The 15,093-nt window shown below is 52.0% G+C and overlaps 1 protein-coding gene across 1 annotated transcript in view; it reads right to left on the bottom strand.

Moving 5' to 3' along the window:
- Positions 1 to 15,093, bottom strand: part of LASP1 (LIM and SH3 protein 1) — a 38,257-nt gene continuing 23,164 nt past the window's right edge. Inside the window, exons 4-7 of the mRNA XM_007177524.3 lie at positions 13,929 to 14,036; positions 3,708 to 3,852; positions 3,247 to 3,350; positions 1 to 611 (exon numbers count right to left, since the gene is read on the bottom strand). Coding sequence (XP_007177586.1) covers positions 438 to 611; positions 3,247 to 3,350; positions 3,708 to 3,852; positions 13,929 to 14,036 — 531 coding nt within the window. The 3' untranslated portion in view covers positions 1 to 437. The remainder of the gene's footprint in view (positions 612 to 3,246; positions 3,351 to 3,707; positions 3,853 to 13,928; positions 14,037 to 15,093) is intronic.

Raw genomic sequence — 15,093 nt, forward strand, 5'->3', positions numbered from 1 at the left:
GGGGAGCAACTCCCGGCCGCCCTGGGAGTCCTGGGGGTCTGGGGCTCACCCCAGCCTGGAATGTTTGGGTGTGTGAGGAGGTGGGCAGGAGCGGCTGATGGGGCAGTAAAGAGAGAAGGCAGAGGCCTGGGAGCTGACGGGTCGCCCCCCCAGACCAGCCCCACGGGCCTCGGCTTCCCCCAGAGCGGTCCACACCTGTTCCATCCAGAGAGAAAACCAAGAAGTTGGTCAAGGGGAAAACCTGCCAGAGGAAGGAGCCGCGAAAGTGGCAGAACAAGGCTTCAGTTGGCAAAAGAAGCTGGAAGAGGGGGAGAATAAACAAGCTGTTGCAGATTTTAAAAAACAGAGACACCAAAGGGTGGACAGGTCACGCCCAGGACGGATGCGATGCTGCGGAATGCACTGAAGACGGATGGGGCGGGCGGCGCCCGGCGGGCTCAGATGGCCTCCACGTAGTTGGCCGGCAGCATCCCTGTGTCGCCGGTGCGCTCCACGGTCCCGTACATCCAGCCGTCGTCGATCTGCTGCACGTTGACGATGGTGTCCCCGTCCTGGAAGGAGACCTCGTCCTCGTCGGCGGCACTGTAGTCGTACACGGCCCGGTACCGCTTCTGCAGGGGTCGGGGCGTGGTTAGTCAGGGGTGCCTAACTCTCTGGGACCCCAGAGCAGAGTGGACCAGGAGCTGGGAGACACGGAAGGGCTGGGCTCTGCCATGAATTTTCTCACCTCTGTGTCTCATTTTCTGAGAGCAACCACCTTTTTAACAATGTATCTGGCGTCTGCTAAGGGCCAGGCACAAACAGGGATGGAGGTTACAATAGTTCTGCCCTGTCTCTTGGAACAGGAACGCAGTAATGTCCGATAGACACCATGCTGGGTAGAGGTTAAAAATATGACATGTTCTGTGTTCTATTATCTGCATTTTTTTTTTCTTTTGGCCGCCCCGCGTGGCATGCGGGATCTTAGTTCCCCGACTAGAGATCGAACCCGTGCCCCCTGCAGTGGAAGCTCAGAATCTTAACCACTGGACTGCTGGGGAAGTCCCTATCTGTGTTATTATAAGCACCAGTCTTTCTTCTTTTTTTGAAGCTGTTGATGAATCTGGTTCCCAAATTCAGGACAAAGACCAATTCCTGTGAGAAAAACCTCCAGGTGACACAAGACATATCTGTCAGGTCCCACCTTCCAACCTCAGCCAAAGTCTTGTGCTTAAGCCCCAGCTCTAGGAAATGTCCAGTAAAAACACATGAACTCTAGCTGTGATCTTGGAAGTAGGCAAGATTCTAACGTCCTCTGACCCTCACTGTCCTTGACATCGACTTGTCTCCGGGGGTCAGCTCAGGCTTTACGGTCCCCCAGGCCAGGCTCTGGGATCAGTGTGGGTCCGGGGCTGGACGAGCCCATTAGAAACCTCTGGGATCTGCCCCCACTGCCCCGCCCCACCACCAGGACGCCCGCTCAGACCTTCTGTTTCCAGCCTCCGGTCTACCTCCTCCAACTGTTCATCTATTGTGATCTCGGGGGAACTTTCCAAAATGCAAACCTGAGGATGTTACTCCGTGGCTTTAAATCCTTCAGAGGCCCCCTATCCTCTTCAGCATGAAATTTCAAACTTTTTTTTCCCCCGCAGCAGAAACCAGTTTCATGAGCCCTGAAGGCTATGGAATAAGAGTTCACAACCCTCACGAAATGACTGAAGTGACCTCGGTCTCTTATCACCAACTCTGCCTTTAATCTCTTGGGCCAAGTCACCACATCTAAGCCTGCATCCTGCAATAGCCGCCTAACGCATCTCCCTGCTTCCGCCCTCAACCTCCTATTGCTGCTTCTCAACGCAGCTGCTAGAGCCATCTTTTAAAAACACAAGTCAAACCCCTTACTCTGCACAGCTCACCAGTCACAAAGGCCTTCCTATGGCCTACAAGTCCCTGCATGATCAGACCTCATTCCCTACCCTCTTCCCCTCTCTGGTCACCTTGGCCTTCCTGCTGATCCTTGAACTTTCCTAGAACATTCCTGCCTCAGGACCTTTGCAATTGCTGTTCTCCTCCACCACTCATTCCTTTACTTTACTGAGAACTTTGCTCTTCTCTCCCCTCCTCATTCGGCTATCTTTTTCTTCACAGCTTATCTCTGACCTTTTGTTACATACCTACTTATCTACTGGCTTTCGTGTTTGTCTCCCGGCTGGAATGTAAGCTTCAAGAGGGCAGGAAGGTGGACTTTTATTCAGAGCCAAATCCCTTCAGTCCAGAACAGGCTTAGTGAGTGCTGGAAGGACCGGCTGTTCTATCTGGAACCTTATCCTTCACGCGACCTCTCCGGCCCACCTGACACCCCAGATAGCACTGACAATCATTCCCTCGTTTGTGTGGCCAGAGCCTGAGGCCCGAGCAGGCCACTAATCTCAAGCTACTTTATTTCTCGGAGTATTGTCCCTCCTGCTCCTACATGAGCTACTTTGAATTCCAAGGCACCCGGCACAGAGGAGCTGAGCTTGGCTGCACCCGTCACTGGGATAAGTAGCAGGACTTACAGACCGAACTTCAAGTCCGACGGCTGGTAAGCCTGATCCCACCCCACCTCCCACTTTGCTCGTTAATTTATTCACTAAATTGATGAGTGCCCGCTTTGTGCCTGGCTCAGACTAGGTGAACCGAAGAGACACTGCCCTGCCCACATGGAGCGTCAAGTCCAGTGGGGGTGACAGTCAGAAGATGACAAACCCAGAGAACTGTTTTAAGGTGGAGAGAGTGCTCTGAAGGAAACCAGCGGGGCGGAAGGACAGACACGCCAGGGGAGACCCACTCGATACAGGGTGGTTTGGGAGGGCGCCTCAGAGGCAGGGGCAAGCTGAGATCTGAGGGACCTGGCGGGTCGTCGTCATGGAGACTGGGGAGCAGGGCGCAGTCTGGAAGGCCCCAAGCAGAAAGGTGCTTTGTGCGCTCCCAGGTAGCTGGAGTAAAGAAACGTGGGCCGGGAGCTGGGTAGACGAGACTCGCCCAACGTACAGCTATGGCTGGAACACTGGGTCCCAATCTGCCCCCTACACCACACTTCCTTTCTGCTCGAGAGGCTGAGACCCCTATTATCTGCAGATGGCAAGGGAGCTGGGGTCAAAGGTCAGGGGAGGCCAGGCCTCCTGGGTGGGGTTTCTAAGGAAAGTCCAAGAATTACATCCAGGAAGTCTCCCCTAGGCCCACTCACCTCCCACACCTCCTCTGCCCGCAGCCAGGGCTACTCACCCCGCCCCCGCCTGGGGCACTGCGCTGTATGGAGACTGGGGCTGCAGGCTCCTTGTAGCCACCGTAGGACTGGGCTGCCTGCTGCTGCTGGGGCTGCTGGTAAACTGGAAGCCGGCAGGAGACGGGCTCAGAAACTGTCTTGCCAAAGCCAGCCCGCTCCCTTCTTCCACGAAGCCCATGCCATGTATTCCCACCGCCCATCACCTCACTCAACCGCCACGCTGCTCAAAGGCTTCTGTCTCTGTGTGCACATTTGCTGGTGCCGCGTATTCTGCAGCAGGGGCTGCGTCTCCCCCCGTGGCGCTGGGAGCCCAGAACGGGCCCTGACCCTGGTGCCTGTGCCCTCGGTAGGGATGGGGCCTGGGGGGGTGTGTGTGTACACGAGGCTTCCCTCTCACCTCCTCCCCGCCCTGCAGCCGGCCCGGCCTCAGGTCCTCTGCCCGCACCGGCCTCACGCTCACCTGGGACGCTGGTTGGGATGTGGTGAGGCTGCTGCTCCTGGGGCCGCCGGTAGCCAGTGTCCTGGGGATCTCGGCGCTCCGGCTCCAGGCCCTCACCCCCGCTGGGGCCCATGCGGCTCTTCTCGAACTCTTCGTGGTATTTTATCTGCGGGGGCAGAAAGTGCTGGGTGAAGGACCCACAGCAAACCAACCAAAGTTCCCCTTCTGCTGCCACTCAAGATCCGGGGCCGGGAGAGACTCCTGGAGGTCTCCAGGCAAAGAGAGCTGGGTTCTTGTTGGGGGCGTACCAGCTATGTGCCCCTGAACAAGCACTTAACCTTGCTACACCTCCATTTCCACTTTACAGGGGTTGCTGAAGGATGCAATGAGATAATGGATGTAAAAGGGCCACGTAAACTAAAGCACCAGACAAATGTAAGTGGTCATTTTTCTGTGCCTGTGGCAGGGGCTAGGGCTACCCTGCTTTCACACTGGTCCACAGCAGCAAAAGCAGCAACTCCTGTTTATTGAGCACCTACTAGGTGCCAGGCACTGTGCTAGGTGTTCTGCGTCACACGCTCGTTTTACCTTGACAGCACCTACAAGGGGGTACAGTATAGTCGCCATTTAACAGACAAGAAGGAAACTAAGGCACCGACAAGCAGCATGAGTTACCCATGCTCACGGAGACTCCAGAGACTGTGCTCTTAACCAGCAGGCGACTCTGCCTCTTGTGGGCATGACCTTGCAGAGTTCTGCTGAGGACCTTAGCCTGCAGGGCAAAGAAATGCCAGGCCCTCCCTTGAGGGTGGGTTGGTATCTAGAAGATGAGTTCCTTCTCTCCTCAGGTTCCAAAAATGGGCAAAAAGAGGCCTAGAGAAGCCACACACCCCAGGGTCCTCAGCAAGGGCTGGCTGAACTGAACACACCGGGACCCAGAGCTGCGTTCTTAAGATCTGGTCTTCAGACTGTCTGCTCCCAACCCACCTGAGCTGCTTGTTAGAATGCAGGTTCCAGGACCTTCCATAGAATCTACAAAATCAGGGCTGGGGTTTTGGAATATGCACTTTTCTTTTCTTTCTTTCTCTCTCTCTCTCTCTCCTTCTTTCTTTCTTTTTTTTTGTGGGGGGTACTATGCACTTTTAAAAGATTCCCCCAGGTGAGTCTGAAGCAGGCTCAAGTTAGAGAACCAGTGATCTAGAGCAGAGGTTGGCAAACTCTGGTCCACGGGCCTGCAGCCTGTTTGCTCACGGCCTGCGAGCTAAGAACGGTTTCTACATTTTGTAATGTTTGGAGGCTAGGGATGGGGGAGTGGGGGGAGAATTAAGAGGAGTAAGATTGGTAACATGTGAAATTTCTATGACATTCAAATTTCAGTGTCCAGAAATAAAGTTTTACTGGAACACAGTCTCACCATTCATTTCCCCATTACCTATGGTTGCTTCCATTGCAGAGCTGAGTAGCTTCGACAGAGGCCCTTCGGCCCATAAAGCCTAAAATATTTACTATCTGGCCCTTTACAGGAGAAGTTTGCTGATCCCCGCTTGCCCAAATATGTTGACTGCATATTCCTGTTGGTAAAATCTGTTTTAGCACAATCCTCCCAAATTTCATCTATTTTATCCACAAGCATCACTTCACAAATATGGAATGTCTCCTGTAAAACTTACACCAAAAATATGAATAAAACAAAGGATGAGATGAAAAAGAACCACCTCCAGGAGTTCCAGGGTTTTCTCCCTGTACTCCCAGTGGCATGTAGCCCACACCCCACCTTGAGGACCCCTAGCGGGGTCTATTCACTTTTCAGAGAGGACACTGGTGGGGAGGAAGCAACCAAGGAGAGGTGGAAGGCCCACGGTTTGTGTGTTCCGGGATCACCGGGCTGGGCCGGGGCTCAGGGAGGAAGTGGGACAGAGAGTGACAGAATAGCTCCCCCTCACCCCCCAGAGGAAACCTGGAAAGCAGGACACAGAAAACTGGCCCTGTCCTGAGCAGACCCAGGCCTGAATTCTCTCCAGGCCTTGGACCAGAAGCCGGTTCTCACTTCCTGTTCACCAGGATCCTGCCCTGTGCTTCTCCCAGTGAAAAAGGGGGTGGGGTGAGGGGACAGGGAACGGAAGGGGGCAAAGCCTGCCCTGTTTCCCGGAGCAGAAGCAACAAGCGATCCGGTGCCCCGGAAGCCCCTGCCAAGGCCTGATCCAGCTGTCCCAGCCCCAGACCTCCCATGGGCCGCCCCCTCCCACTTTCTTTGCAAGGAGGGCAAGAGTTAACACTCAGCCAGGCAGGCCTTACACAGGAGTAGCTGGGCTAAAGGTCTGCAGGGGTGGTCGGCTGGGACCACCCACATCGCTCTGCTGCTCTTCCAGCTGTTGACTGACGGTGACCCACTGCAGCCCAGGCTGGGAGAACAGGTGGGGCAGCAGCAAAGCCCAGGATGGGCCCTGTCTGGAGGCAGGGAGGACCAGCCCCCTCCTCCCCCTGCCCCTTCCCTTCATGCCCAAGTAGGGACCCACACCCAAATGGTGAAATAAACTGAGCCCATTCCTGAAGGGGAGGCAGCTGGCCCCGGTCAGACTGAAAACCCATCGAATCCCTGAACTCCCACAAGGAAGAGCACCCAGGGGTTAAGTTCAAAGACACAGGGCCAGTGCCCTGCTCTCAGATTCCTAAGACAAGGGCAAAAGGTGAGTCTCCCTTAGCCCCACTCCCTCGGTGACCCCGTCCTCTGGTGAGGAGTCGGGGGTGGGGACAAGGAGAGGCCTCTAGGCTCCCAAGGCAACTGGCCTTCCGACTTTTGTCCTGGGGGGTAGGAAAGGTCAGCTTCCCTAGTTTACTGTCTGTTAATGAAATGAGGCCTGACTCTGGGAGCCGATGACTAGGGGAGGGAAAGTGCACATGTGGAGGCCGACAGAGGCCTGCACCGGGCCCTGAGGGAGCCAGGAGGTGGGCTGAGGGGCAGGTGTGTCCCTGATGCCGGGGCCCAGCTACCCCGGCTGACAGCCCACTTCTCTGGGTACGGCTCTGTCTGTATTAGTGAAGGGGTGACTCTCTGAGGAAGAAGGCATGTCTGGGTCCCAGGCCTGGCGCCATCCCCTTTTGTGTCCTACAGACTTAGTCCTTCATCGAGAGCTGCAGCGACCCTCCCACGCCTCATCCCTGGGGTCATGAGCCCGTCACTTGCTCACGTGAGCTTGGAAGAGTCCCGTCCCCTCTGGGCCTGAGCTTCCTCATCTTAAAAAGAGGTTACGGGGCTTCCCTGGTGGCGCAGTGGTTGGGAGTCTGCCTGCCAATGCAGGGGACGCGGGTTCGAGCCCTGCTCTGGGAAGATCCCACATGCCGCGGAGCGACGGGGCCCGTGAGCCACAATTACTGAGCCTGCGCGTCTGGAGCCTGTGCTCCGCAACAAGAGAGGCCGCGATAGTGAGAAGCCCGCGCACCGCGAGGAAGAGTGGCCCCCGCTCGCCGCAACTAGAGAAAGCCCTCGCACAGAAACGAAGACCCAACACAGCCATAAATAAATAAATAAATAAAAATTAAAAAAAAAAAAAAACAACCCTACCTTTAAAAAAAAAAAAAAGAGGTTACGGCACCACCTGCTCCCACGTGGTCTTGAGGCTCCCGACTACCTCTAGGAACCCAGCCAAACTCTAGCGCTGAAAGCAACTATGGACATGTGTGCGTTTCCACAAGTGGCTGATGGGATTCATCTTGCTCCTTAAAAAGCCACCCCACATGCGTAAATATCCATAAAATTCGGGCCAGCTGATCCAGGTGGACAGAGTAGTGGCAGCCTCCCCACCACCGATGCAGGAACCACCTGTTAATCGTAATAGTAATGACCTTGACCTCTGCTCAGCTCTTCACACTGAGTTCTCTGCACATAATCTCCCTTGGCCCTGACCATAATCACCCTAAAAAAGTAAGTCGGATAGGTACACTTTAATTCCTATTTTACAGAAGTAAATGAGGCTCAGAAGTTAAATGACTTTCATTACTCAGTCAGGGCTGAGGCTGGTGACACAAGGACAAAGCCACAGCTGGACGGGCCCTTTCCCGGGTCAGGGTGACCACATGCCCAAGTCTGCCCCTAGTCCCAGTTCACGTCTTCTGGAATAAATATGAATAGCACTGCCTTTCACTCTCAAAAGGGATGATCATCACAAGGTCACCCTAACTTTGAGAGAAGGGGTGCCTGGCACTGAAGTCAGGAGTTGCAGCACAGAGGGGAAACGGACTGCAAAAAGTCAGGCTGCAGCTCCCTGCTGCCCAGCCCCACCTGATAAAATTTCACTCCTCTCAACTTCCTCTCCCTCCCCTGCCCAACAAGCGAGGAAACTGGTATTACTTTGCCGATCAACCTAATGGTTTGAGAAGCAAGGAGGCACCTTAAAGGGTGTTAGCACATTCAAAAGGGAAAGGAACATTGTTCAGAGGCCAAGGCCCTGTCTGATCCCTCCCGGTTCCAAGCTCAGCAAAGTTCTAATCGTCTAAATGCCCTGAAAAGGTGTCACCATAAGCTCAGAAATGTCAGCAGAGCCCTGGTCTAAAAACTGTCCTGGGATCCCATGGAAGGATGCCAGGCTGTAACTGTGCCCATGAGATCCAAGTGCACATGGGTGGAGGGACCCAGGCCTAAGGACCCTCCCCGCTCATCCAAGGGCCCTGCCAGCCAGGACTCCAGGATGACTAGTTGAGGGTCCATTCCAAACCTACGAAAAATGCATTTTTTCTGCTAGCTGATGTTCTGTTTCTGAACCCCTGCTCTCCTGATTGTGGTGGAAAACAAAGGTGTGACTCCACACTTGCTTCCACATGATTCTACATCATGAGCAAGAAGGGAACATCAGGCTTTGAATGGAATAGTCAACTCACCAGCCAGGGTCTGTTTTTTTCTAACAGTGTTTCCGTTTGTTGCAGTCCTCTGTGGTGCCCTTATATGTATAACTCATTTCCTTTTCTCAGCCAGCCCAAGAACAATGTATCACTGTCATCCCCATTTTACAGATGGGGAAACCAACGCTCAGGAGGTAGGTAAGGGGTGGGTGAGTCCTAACATCAGCTCCTAGTTCTCAACCACCATGTTATGCTGTGCTCCCTGTGAGAGACTAACACGATTTTGTTCTTAAAACAAATGTAAATCTGTGCTCGATTTCATTAGTAATCAGAGAAATGCAAGTTAAAACCATGAGATACCACTACACACAATCAAAATGGCTAAAATGAACAAGTCTAAGGATGTAGAGCCACGGAAACTCTCATCACTGCCGGCGAGAGGGTAAATCAATACCACCGCTCGAAAAGTAGTTCAGCTTATCTGGTAAGGCTGAAGGAACATACGCTCTGAGATCTGGCAATTCCACTCCACCTTAACACTAGGAAATATGTATGAAGCTGTCCACAGCCATAGAAGCAATCCAAATGACCATCAACACCAGAATCAATATAAGCATTTTAAATGGAATGCTATACAACAAGAAAAAAGAACAAACTACAGCTGCATGCAAACATGTACATGATTCTTTAAACCCAATGTTGCCCAAAGGAGGCAAGACACAAAAGAATAGATATGTTCAAAATTGGGAAAAACAAAACTAAATTATTCAGAAATGCATAGTTGGGGTGGGAGGGATAAATTAAGAGTCTGAGATACATATACACACTACTAAATATAAAAGAGATAATCAACAAAGACCTACTGTATAGCACAGGGAACTATACTCAATATCTTGTAATAAACTATAAGGGAAAAGAATCTGGGGAAAAAAATATGTATATATAAAACGGAATCACTTCTCTGTACACCTGAAACTAACACAACATTGTAAACCAAGTATACTTCAATTTAAAAACAATAAAAAAAATTACATACTAAGAAAAGAAAGCATAGCTACATTTTAAAATTGTAAAGAAAAGAACAGCACACGCTTTCAAAAATTAAACTGCAGGGTTGTCCAACAAGCCCACCTCCGGGCCATTTGCCTCTGGGGCTAGAATTTTCTTTGACTTTACTATTTACTACTGATTAGGCCTGGACTATAAGGAATGAAGTTTATTTAAGGAATATAAGCTACTAATTATTTCTGACTGAAAGAAATGCAAAGGATTTCTGCCTGTAGCAAGGCTATCTCCAAAGCTTATGGTTTTGGGTTTTTTAATAAATTTATTTATTTGTTTGTTTTGGCTGTGTTGGGTCTTCGTTGCTGTGCACTGGCTTTCTCTAGTTGCGGAGCGGGGGGCTACTCTTCGTTGCAGTGCGCAGGCTTCTCATTGTGGCTTCTCTTGTTGCAGAGCACGGGCTCTAGGTGCCCGGGCTTTAGTAGTTGTGGCACGTGGGCTCAGTAGTTGTGGCTTGCGGGCTTAGTTGCTCTGCAGCATGTGGGATCTTCCCGGGCCAGGGCTCGAACCCGTGTCCCTTGCATTGGCAGGCAGATTCTTAACCACTGCGCCACCAGGGAAGCCCAAAGCTTATGGTTTTATAGTCCTGGAGGACATTAACTAGTTCTGCAGCTAATGGCAGAACACTAACTAGTTCTGTATCTAATTATATCCAGTGCTTTCTTTCACAGACTAGGCATCACCTCTGCCTGTCAGATGCTCCAGCTGGTTCCTCATAATTAAGGTAATTATATGATAGGTACTCACTGCATGAGAGTTACATTTTTTGTTGTTGTTTTTTTTAACACTTTGAAAACTCTATTTTGACAGGGGTGCTGTCATGCTCTGCTTCTTGACTTGCATGGTGAGTACACACACAGGTGTTTATGTGTTACACTTCACAGAAAAAGGAAAAGTTAAAAGACCCAAAATTGTATACAGAAAATCAGTATATAAGTAGATATGTAGATAAATAAAAGCTTCTCTGCTTGAAGGCTATGGCTCCCATATAGGGACCTCAGCAATTAAAGACTCCCGTCCATTACAGCCATCACAGCTGGTGACCAAAGGCCAGGATAAATTTCAGCTCACAGCCTGCGTTCCTGGCCTCTCACCCCTTCAGGTGCCTTTAATGAAGACACAATTACTAAACAACAAGGTCCTACTGTATAGCATAGAGAACTATATTCAATACCCTATGATAAACCATAATGGAAAAGAATATTAAAAAAAAGAACGTATATATATGTATAACTGAATCACTTTGCTGTTCAGCAGTAATTAACAACTTTGCTGTTCAGCAGTAATTAACACATTGTAAATCAATTATACTTCAATTTAAAAAAAAAGACACAAATAACGCACCACAGATGTCTAACTAGCACCTTGCCCCCTCAGTTTTCCAGACATTCTCAGTACTAGACAATGGCCTAACTTTTCAGCCAAACTTTAGTCCATGTCCCTTCTTTAGCCACAGTGTAGAAAGCAGACAAGTCTGCCTTTAAATTAATAGCAATTGACAATATTTATCACATGCTAAGTGCTTGACATTTTCCTCGCAAATGAGGAGTCATTTGACGTTAACCTGGGAAGTGAGTGACAAGCTACATACAGGAACGCTATTTTGGATACAAAACAAAAGGTGTGGCTCTAAACACCATCTTTCCCAAAACTCTTCTGGAGGAGGGACAAGTTAACAACATGGTTTAAAGTTCCCTGGGGGGTTCTGGGATGTGGCCAGGCCTGGCACCTCTGGTGAAGCTTTTTCAGGCTCTTGGTGACGATTCTCAAACTTCAGGTAACCCAGGGAATGTGTTAAAAATGCTGGTTCCTGAAAAAGAAATTTTATTTTCTATCTCTTTAATTTTGTATCTGTATGAGATGATGGCTGTGCCCTAAACTTACTGTGACAATCATTTCATGATGTATGCAAGGCAAATCATTATGCTGGAGAGCTTAAACATATACAGTGCAGTATGCCAATTATAGCTCAATAAAAATAAAAAGGAACAACAAAAATAATTTTAAAAATAAAATGCTGGTTCCTAAAAAAAGAGAGAGAGAAAATGTTGGTTCCTGGGTTCTGCTCCCAGGTGGCCTGGGGAGGAGGCCTGTGAGCCTGCATTTTCAATCCACCTTTGCAAGTGATTCTCGTCCAGCTGTTTGGAGGCCCACAGTTGACAGACTAACTGTACTTGCTAAAACCAAGAGTCTTCCAGAACTGTGGTCACAAGTCACAGGTTCCAGCTAAAGCTGCAAAAGCAGAACCAGGTCAGGCTCAAGTCACCTCCCCCACCTCAGAGCAGAGGACAATCAGCTAATTGCAGCCCTGTGGTTAATGATAAGATGTTATCTCCTCAGGTGTGAGTGTCTTGGCCAGAGTGAGCTCTGTTACCAGGGCTCCTCAGACATTAACACCTCCAATAACTAGTTGAGGGGGAGGGGGAGGGGAGGGGAGGGGAGGGGAGGGGAGGGGAGGGGGAGGGGGAGGGGGAGGGGTGCGTACAGGTGCAATAGGCCGTGTGTGAAGTATTCTGGAAGCCTTCTCAAAAGGGAGGCAGGGATGACTGGGCTTGTCTCCCTTCTTCTAAAAGCCCCAGGCTGGAAGCAATGAGTGAATGTGCTGGGGGTTGGGTTGTAGGCGGGGAACAGGTATCCAAGATAAGACAGTCTTCACAGTGAAAAGCCACAGAGGCTGAAGACCCAAGATTCCAGCTTTGTGAGCCAACTGGGTCTTCCTTCCGTTACCCGTGGCTTCCCCTCCCTCCCGTTTTCCATGGGGAGAGCTGAGACCCACACCTTCTTTCCTCCCGCTTTACCCTTTGGAGGTTGGGGCACAGACTGGCAGGGAAGCTCTAGGGTGTGAGGTCAGGTCCTGGCTTATGAAGAAGCAACTGAGACAGGATTTTTTTTTTCCGGCGGGGGTGGGGGGCAGAGGAGCAGGGGAGCAGGTAGGGATTACAGCCCTCAGAGGCGTCCTAGCCCAAAGGAAGCACTCCATTTCCTCAAGCCATGAATTTCAAGCTGCTGGTCAACAACCTAGTTGCGAAACCCATTTAGTTAAGTCGGCAACCAGCGTCTTTCACAAACTAAAATAGAACAGAAAATATCCGAATGCCCTCTAAGCGGTAAAACACTCTTTCCTGGAAGTTTTGATTCTGTTTCCCTTAAATAAATCAGCAGGCCTGTTCGGTGGGTCACGATGTGAAATGTGTTTCATACTGCAGGTTGCTGTCAAAGCTTAAAAGCCATGGTCTTGGGCATGGCAGGTTCTGATGGCTTGGGCCCTGGCTTCTGACATCCACCTGAGCCACTGCCGGAGTCCACCCTAAGCACGGTCCAGCCAACTTCTAGAAGGAGTGCCCGACCAAGGAGGTCGGGTGGAGGGCTGAGGGCTGGATGCCGGGTGGACCAGCTAACACACAGGCCCTCTGCAGCCTCTATCCCCAGTCCCTCAGCCCAGTGACACGGGCAACGTGCCAACCCCTTCCTGTTCCAGACATGAAGACAACCGCTTGCCCGGTCCTTTGTAGCACCCTGTGCGACACGGGTCTGCGGCCCACGTCCTGTGCTTGTGGCTCACAGTGGTGCCCCCCCGACCCCACGTTGCCCAAAGCCCCTTAGGCAGCCTTCCCACAGCCCAGAGCCATACAAGCTGCTGGTCCATGGCTCCACCAAGCAGGGAACTGAGGCCTGTCCCCTGGCCACAGGTGCCATGGGGTGCATCGATCCACTGCCCACTCTCCACACCCAGCCCTGCCATGGCCAGACACTGGTCACCGCCCTGGGCCCAGGAGTGCCAGGCCAGGGGGAGCAGGGCCAGCGGGCAAAACCGGCTGGGGTTTTTACACAGGAAGGAAGAGCAAGCCGAGGTGGGGGAGGAGGCAGAGGGGGGCGGAAATGACTGCAGTGTCAGCACCCAGAGGCAGACAAGGGGGAGGCCGGCCTCTCCCCACCTCTGCCACCCAGTTTTGACCTTTGTGCTCAGACAAAACAGCCAGTCTGGACCCTGGCACTCACCACAGCCGGGGGGTGCGGGGGATGTTCAGAGAGAGTAAGGGGTACGGGGGGTGATTTAGCATAAAGGCCCTCCCTGTACACCCCCCCAAAAGTCCAGTCCTTTTAAGGCGGAAATACTATGTGGGCAGAGGGTATCAAAGGGGGAATCTGGGGGTGCACAGAGGAAACGCATCTGGGAACCCCAAACCCTTCCCTTCCCTCTGCTCAAGCAGCCGCCAGCCAGGCCCGCCTAGGAGAGCAGGGGCGGCAGAGAACTGGCCTCATGCATCTGCCAGGCGGGCGGGGAGGGGACGAGAAGGGAGGGCAGGGTGTCAGTATGGTACCCCAGGGAGCAGGGGAGCTTACGTTACTGATCTGGTCCTGGGTCTTCTTGATCCTCTGGAGTTCGGGTGTGTCTGCCACCACGCTGAAGCCTTTGCCCTTGTTCTTCTCAAACTCCTCCTTGTAACGCACCTGGAGGACCACAGGGTGGAGAGGGATTGGAGTCGAGGCACGGGGAGCAGAGAGGGCCCCAGCCGGCAGCCACCTCTAAGGCAGCAACCAGCCAGGACAGAGACCCTGACCAGAAACCCCCCTGCAGTGACATCCACCTCCACGCTCCAACTCAAAGCACAAGCCTTGGCCAAAAAGTATTAGACTAATGAGAATAAACCATTAATACGTATTCAGTGTATCTTGAGTGCCAAGCGCTTTACATGAACTATCTCATTTAAGTCTCGCTGTATACTATCATTAGCTCCATTTTACAGACAAGGAAACTGAGCCGCAGAGGCAAAGTCCCACGCCCAAGGTCATGCAGCTTAGCAGCACATGTCCAGAGCCACCAGGATGAAACCCTCATCTGCCTGACTCCTGACCCTTCACCACTGGCCCATCCTGCCTGAAAGCTAGAGGAAGAAGGTTCTTTCCAGAGCTCCAAAGACTGGCCCAGCCCACACCCTAGCCAGGATGTGGCTCTACCCGCCGAAAGCCCGAGGGAGTTGCTAAGTGACCAGCTGAGTGAGGGCTGTACCAAGGGACAAAGTTGGTGCCCAGAAAGGGGGGAGGTGAGACAGCCGCTCGGAAAACTCAATCAATGAGCCTTTGACAGGCCCCGGCGGCTGCCAGGCTGGCTTCTGAGGTCAACGCCACAGGAGGGGATGAAACTGGCGGGGGGACAGACAGCACTTCAGAACGGGTTTCCAAGCTCCGGGGAAGACCCCTACCACACCTCCACGGCCCCCCTCTTTTCTGAGAATTCCATGGAAACCTGAGTACCAGAGGGACATGAGTCAGACGTCAGAAAGGACTTCCCAAGCACTAAAAGAATTGAAATATGAAAACTATCCTGTCCTTCCCTGGGGGTTTTGAGGAACAGAATGGAGGCTGGAAATGCCCCTTGGCTTTCTGAGTGTGCACTGTCCACCTCGGCAGCCAGCTGTTCCAAACCCCACCAGCTGCCTGGCTCCCCTCCATGGGGGCTGTACTGTCCTAGAGGCAGGTCAGCCCAGGACATGAGGCCCAGGACCTT

The sequence above is a fragment of the Balaenoptera acutorostrata genome, chromosome 20, assembly GCF_949987535.1.
Source record: "Balaenoptera acutorostrata chromosome 20, mBalAcu1.1, whole genome shotgun sequence".
In the NCBI taxonomy this organism is placed as follows: domain Eukaryota; kingdom Metazoa; phylum Chordata; class Mammalia; order Artiodactyla; family Balaenopteridae; genus Balaenoptera; species Balaenoptera acutorostrata.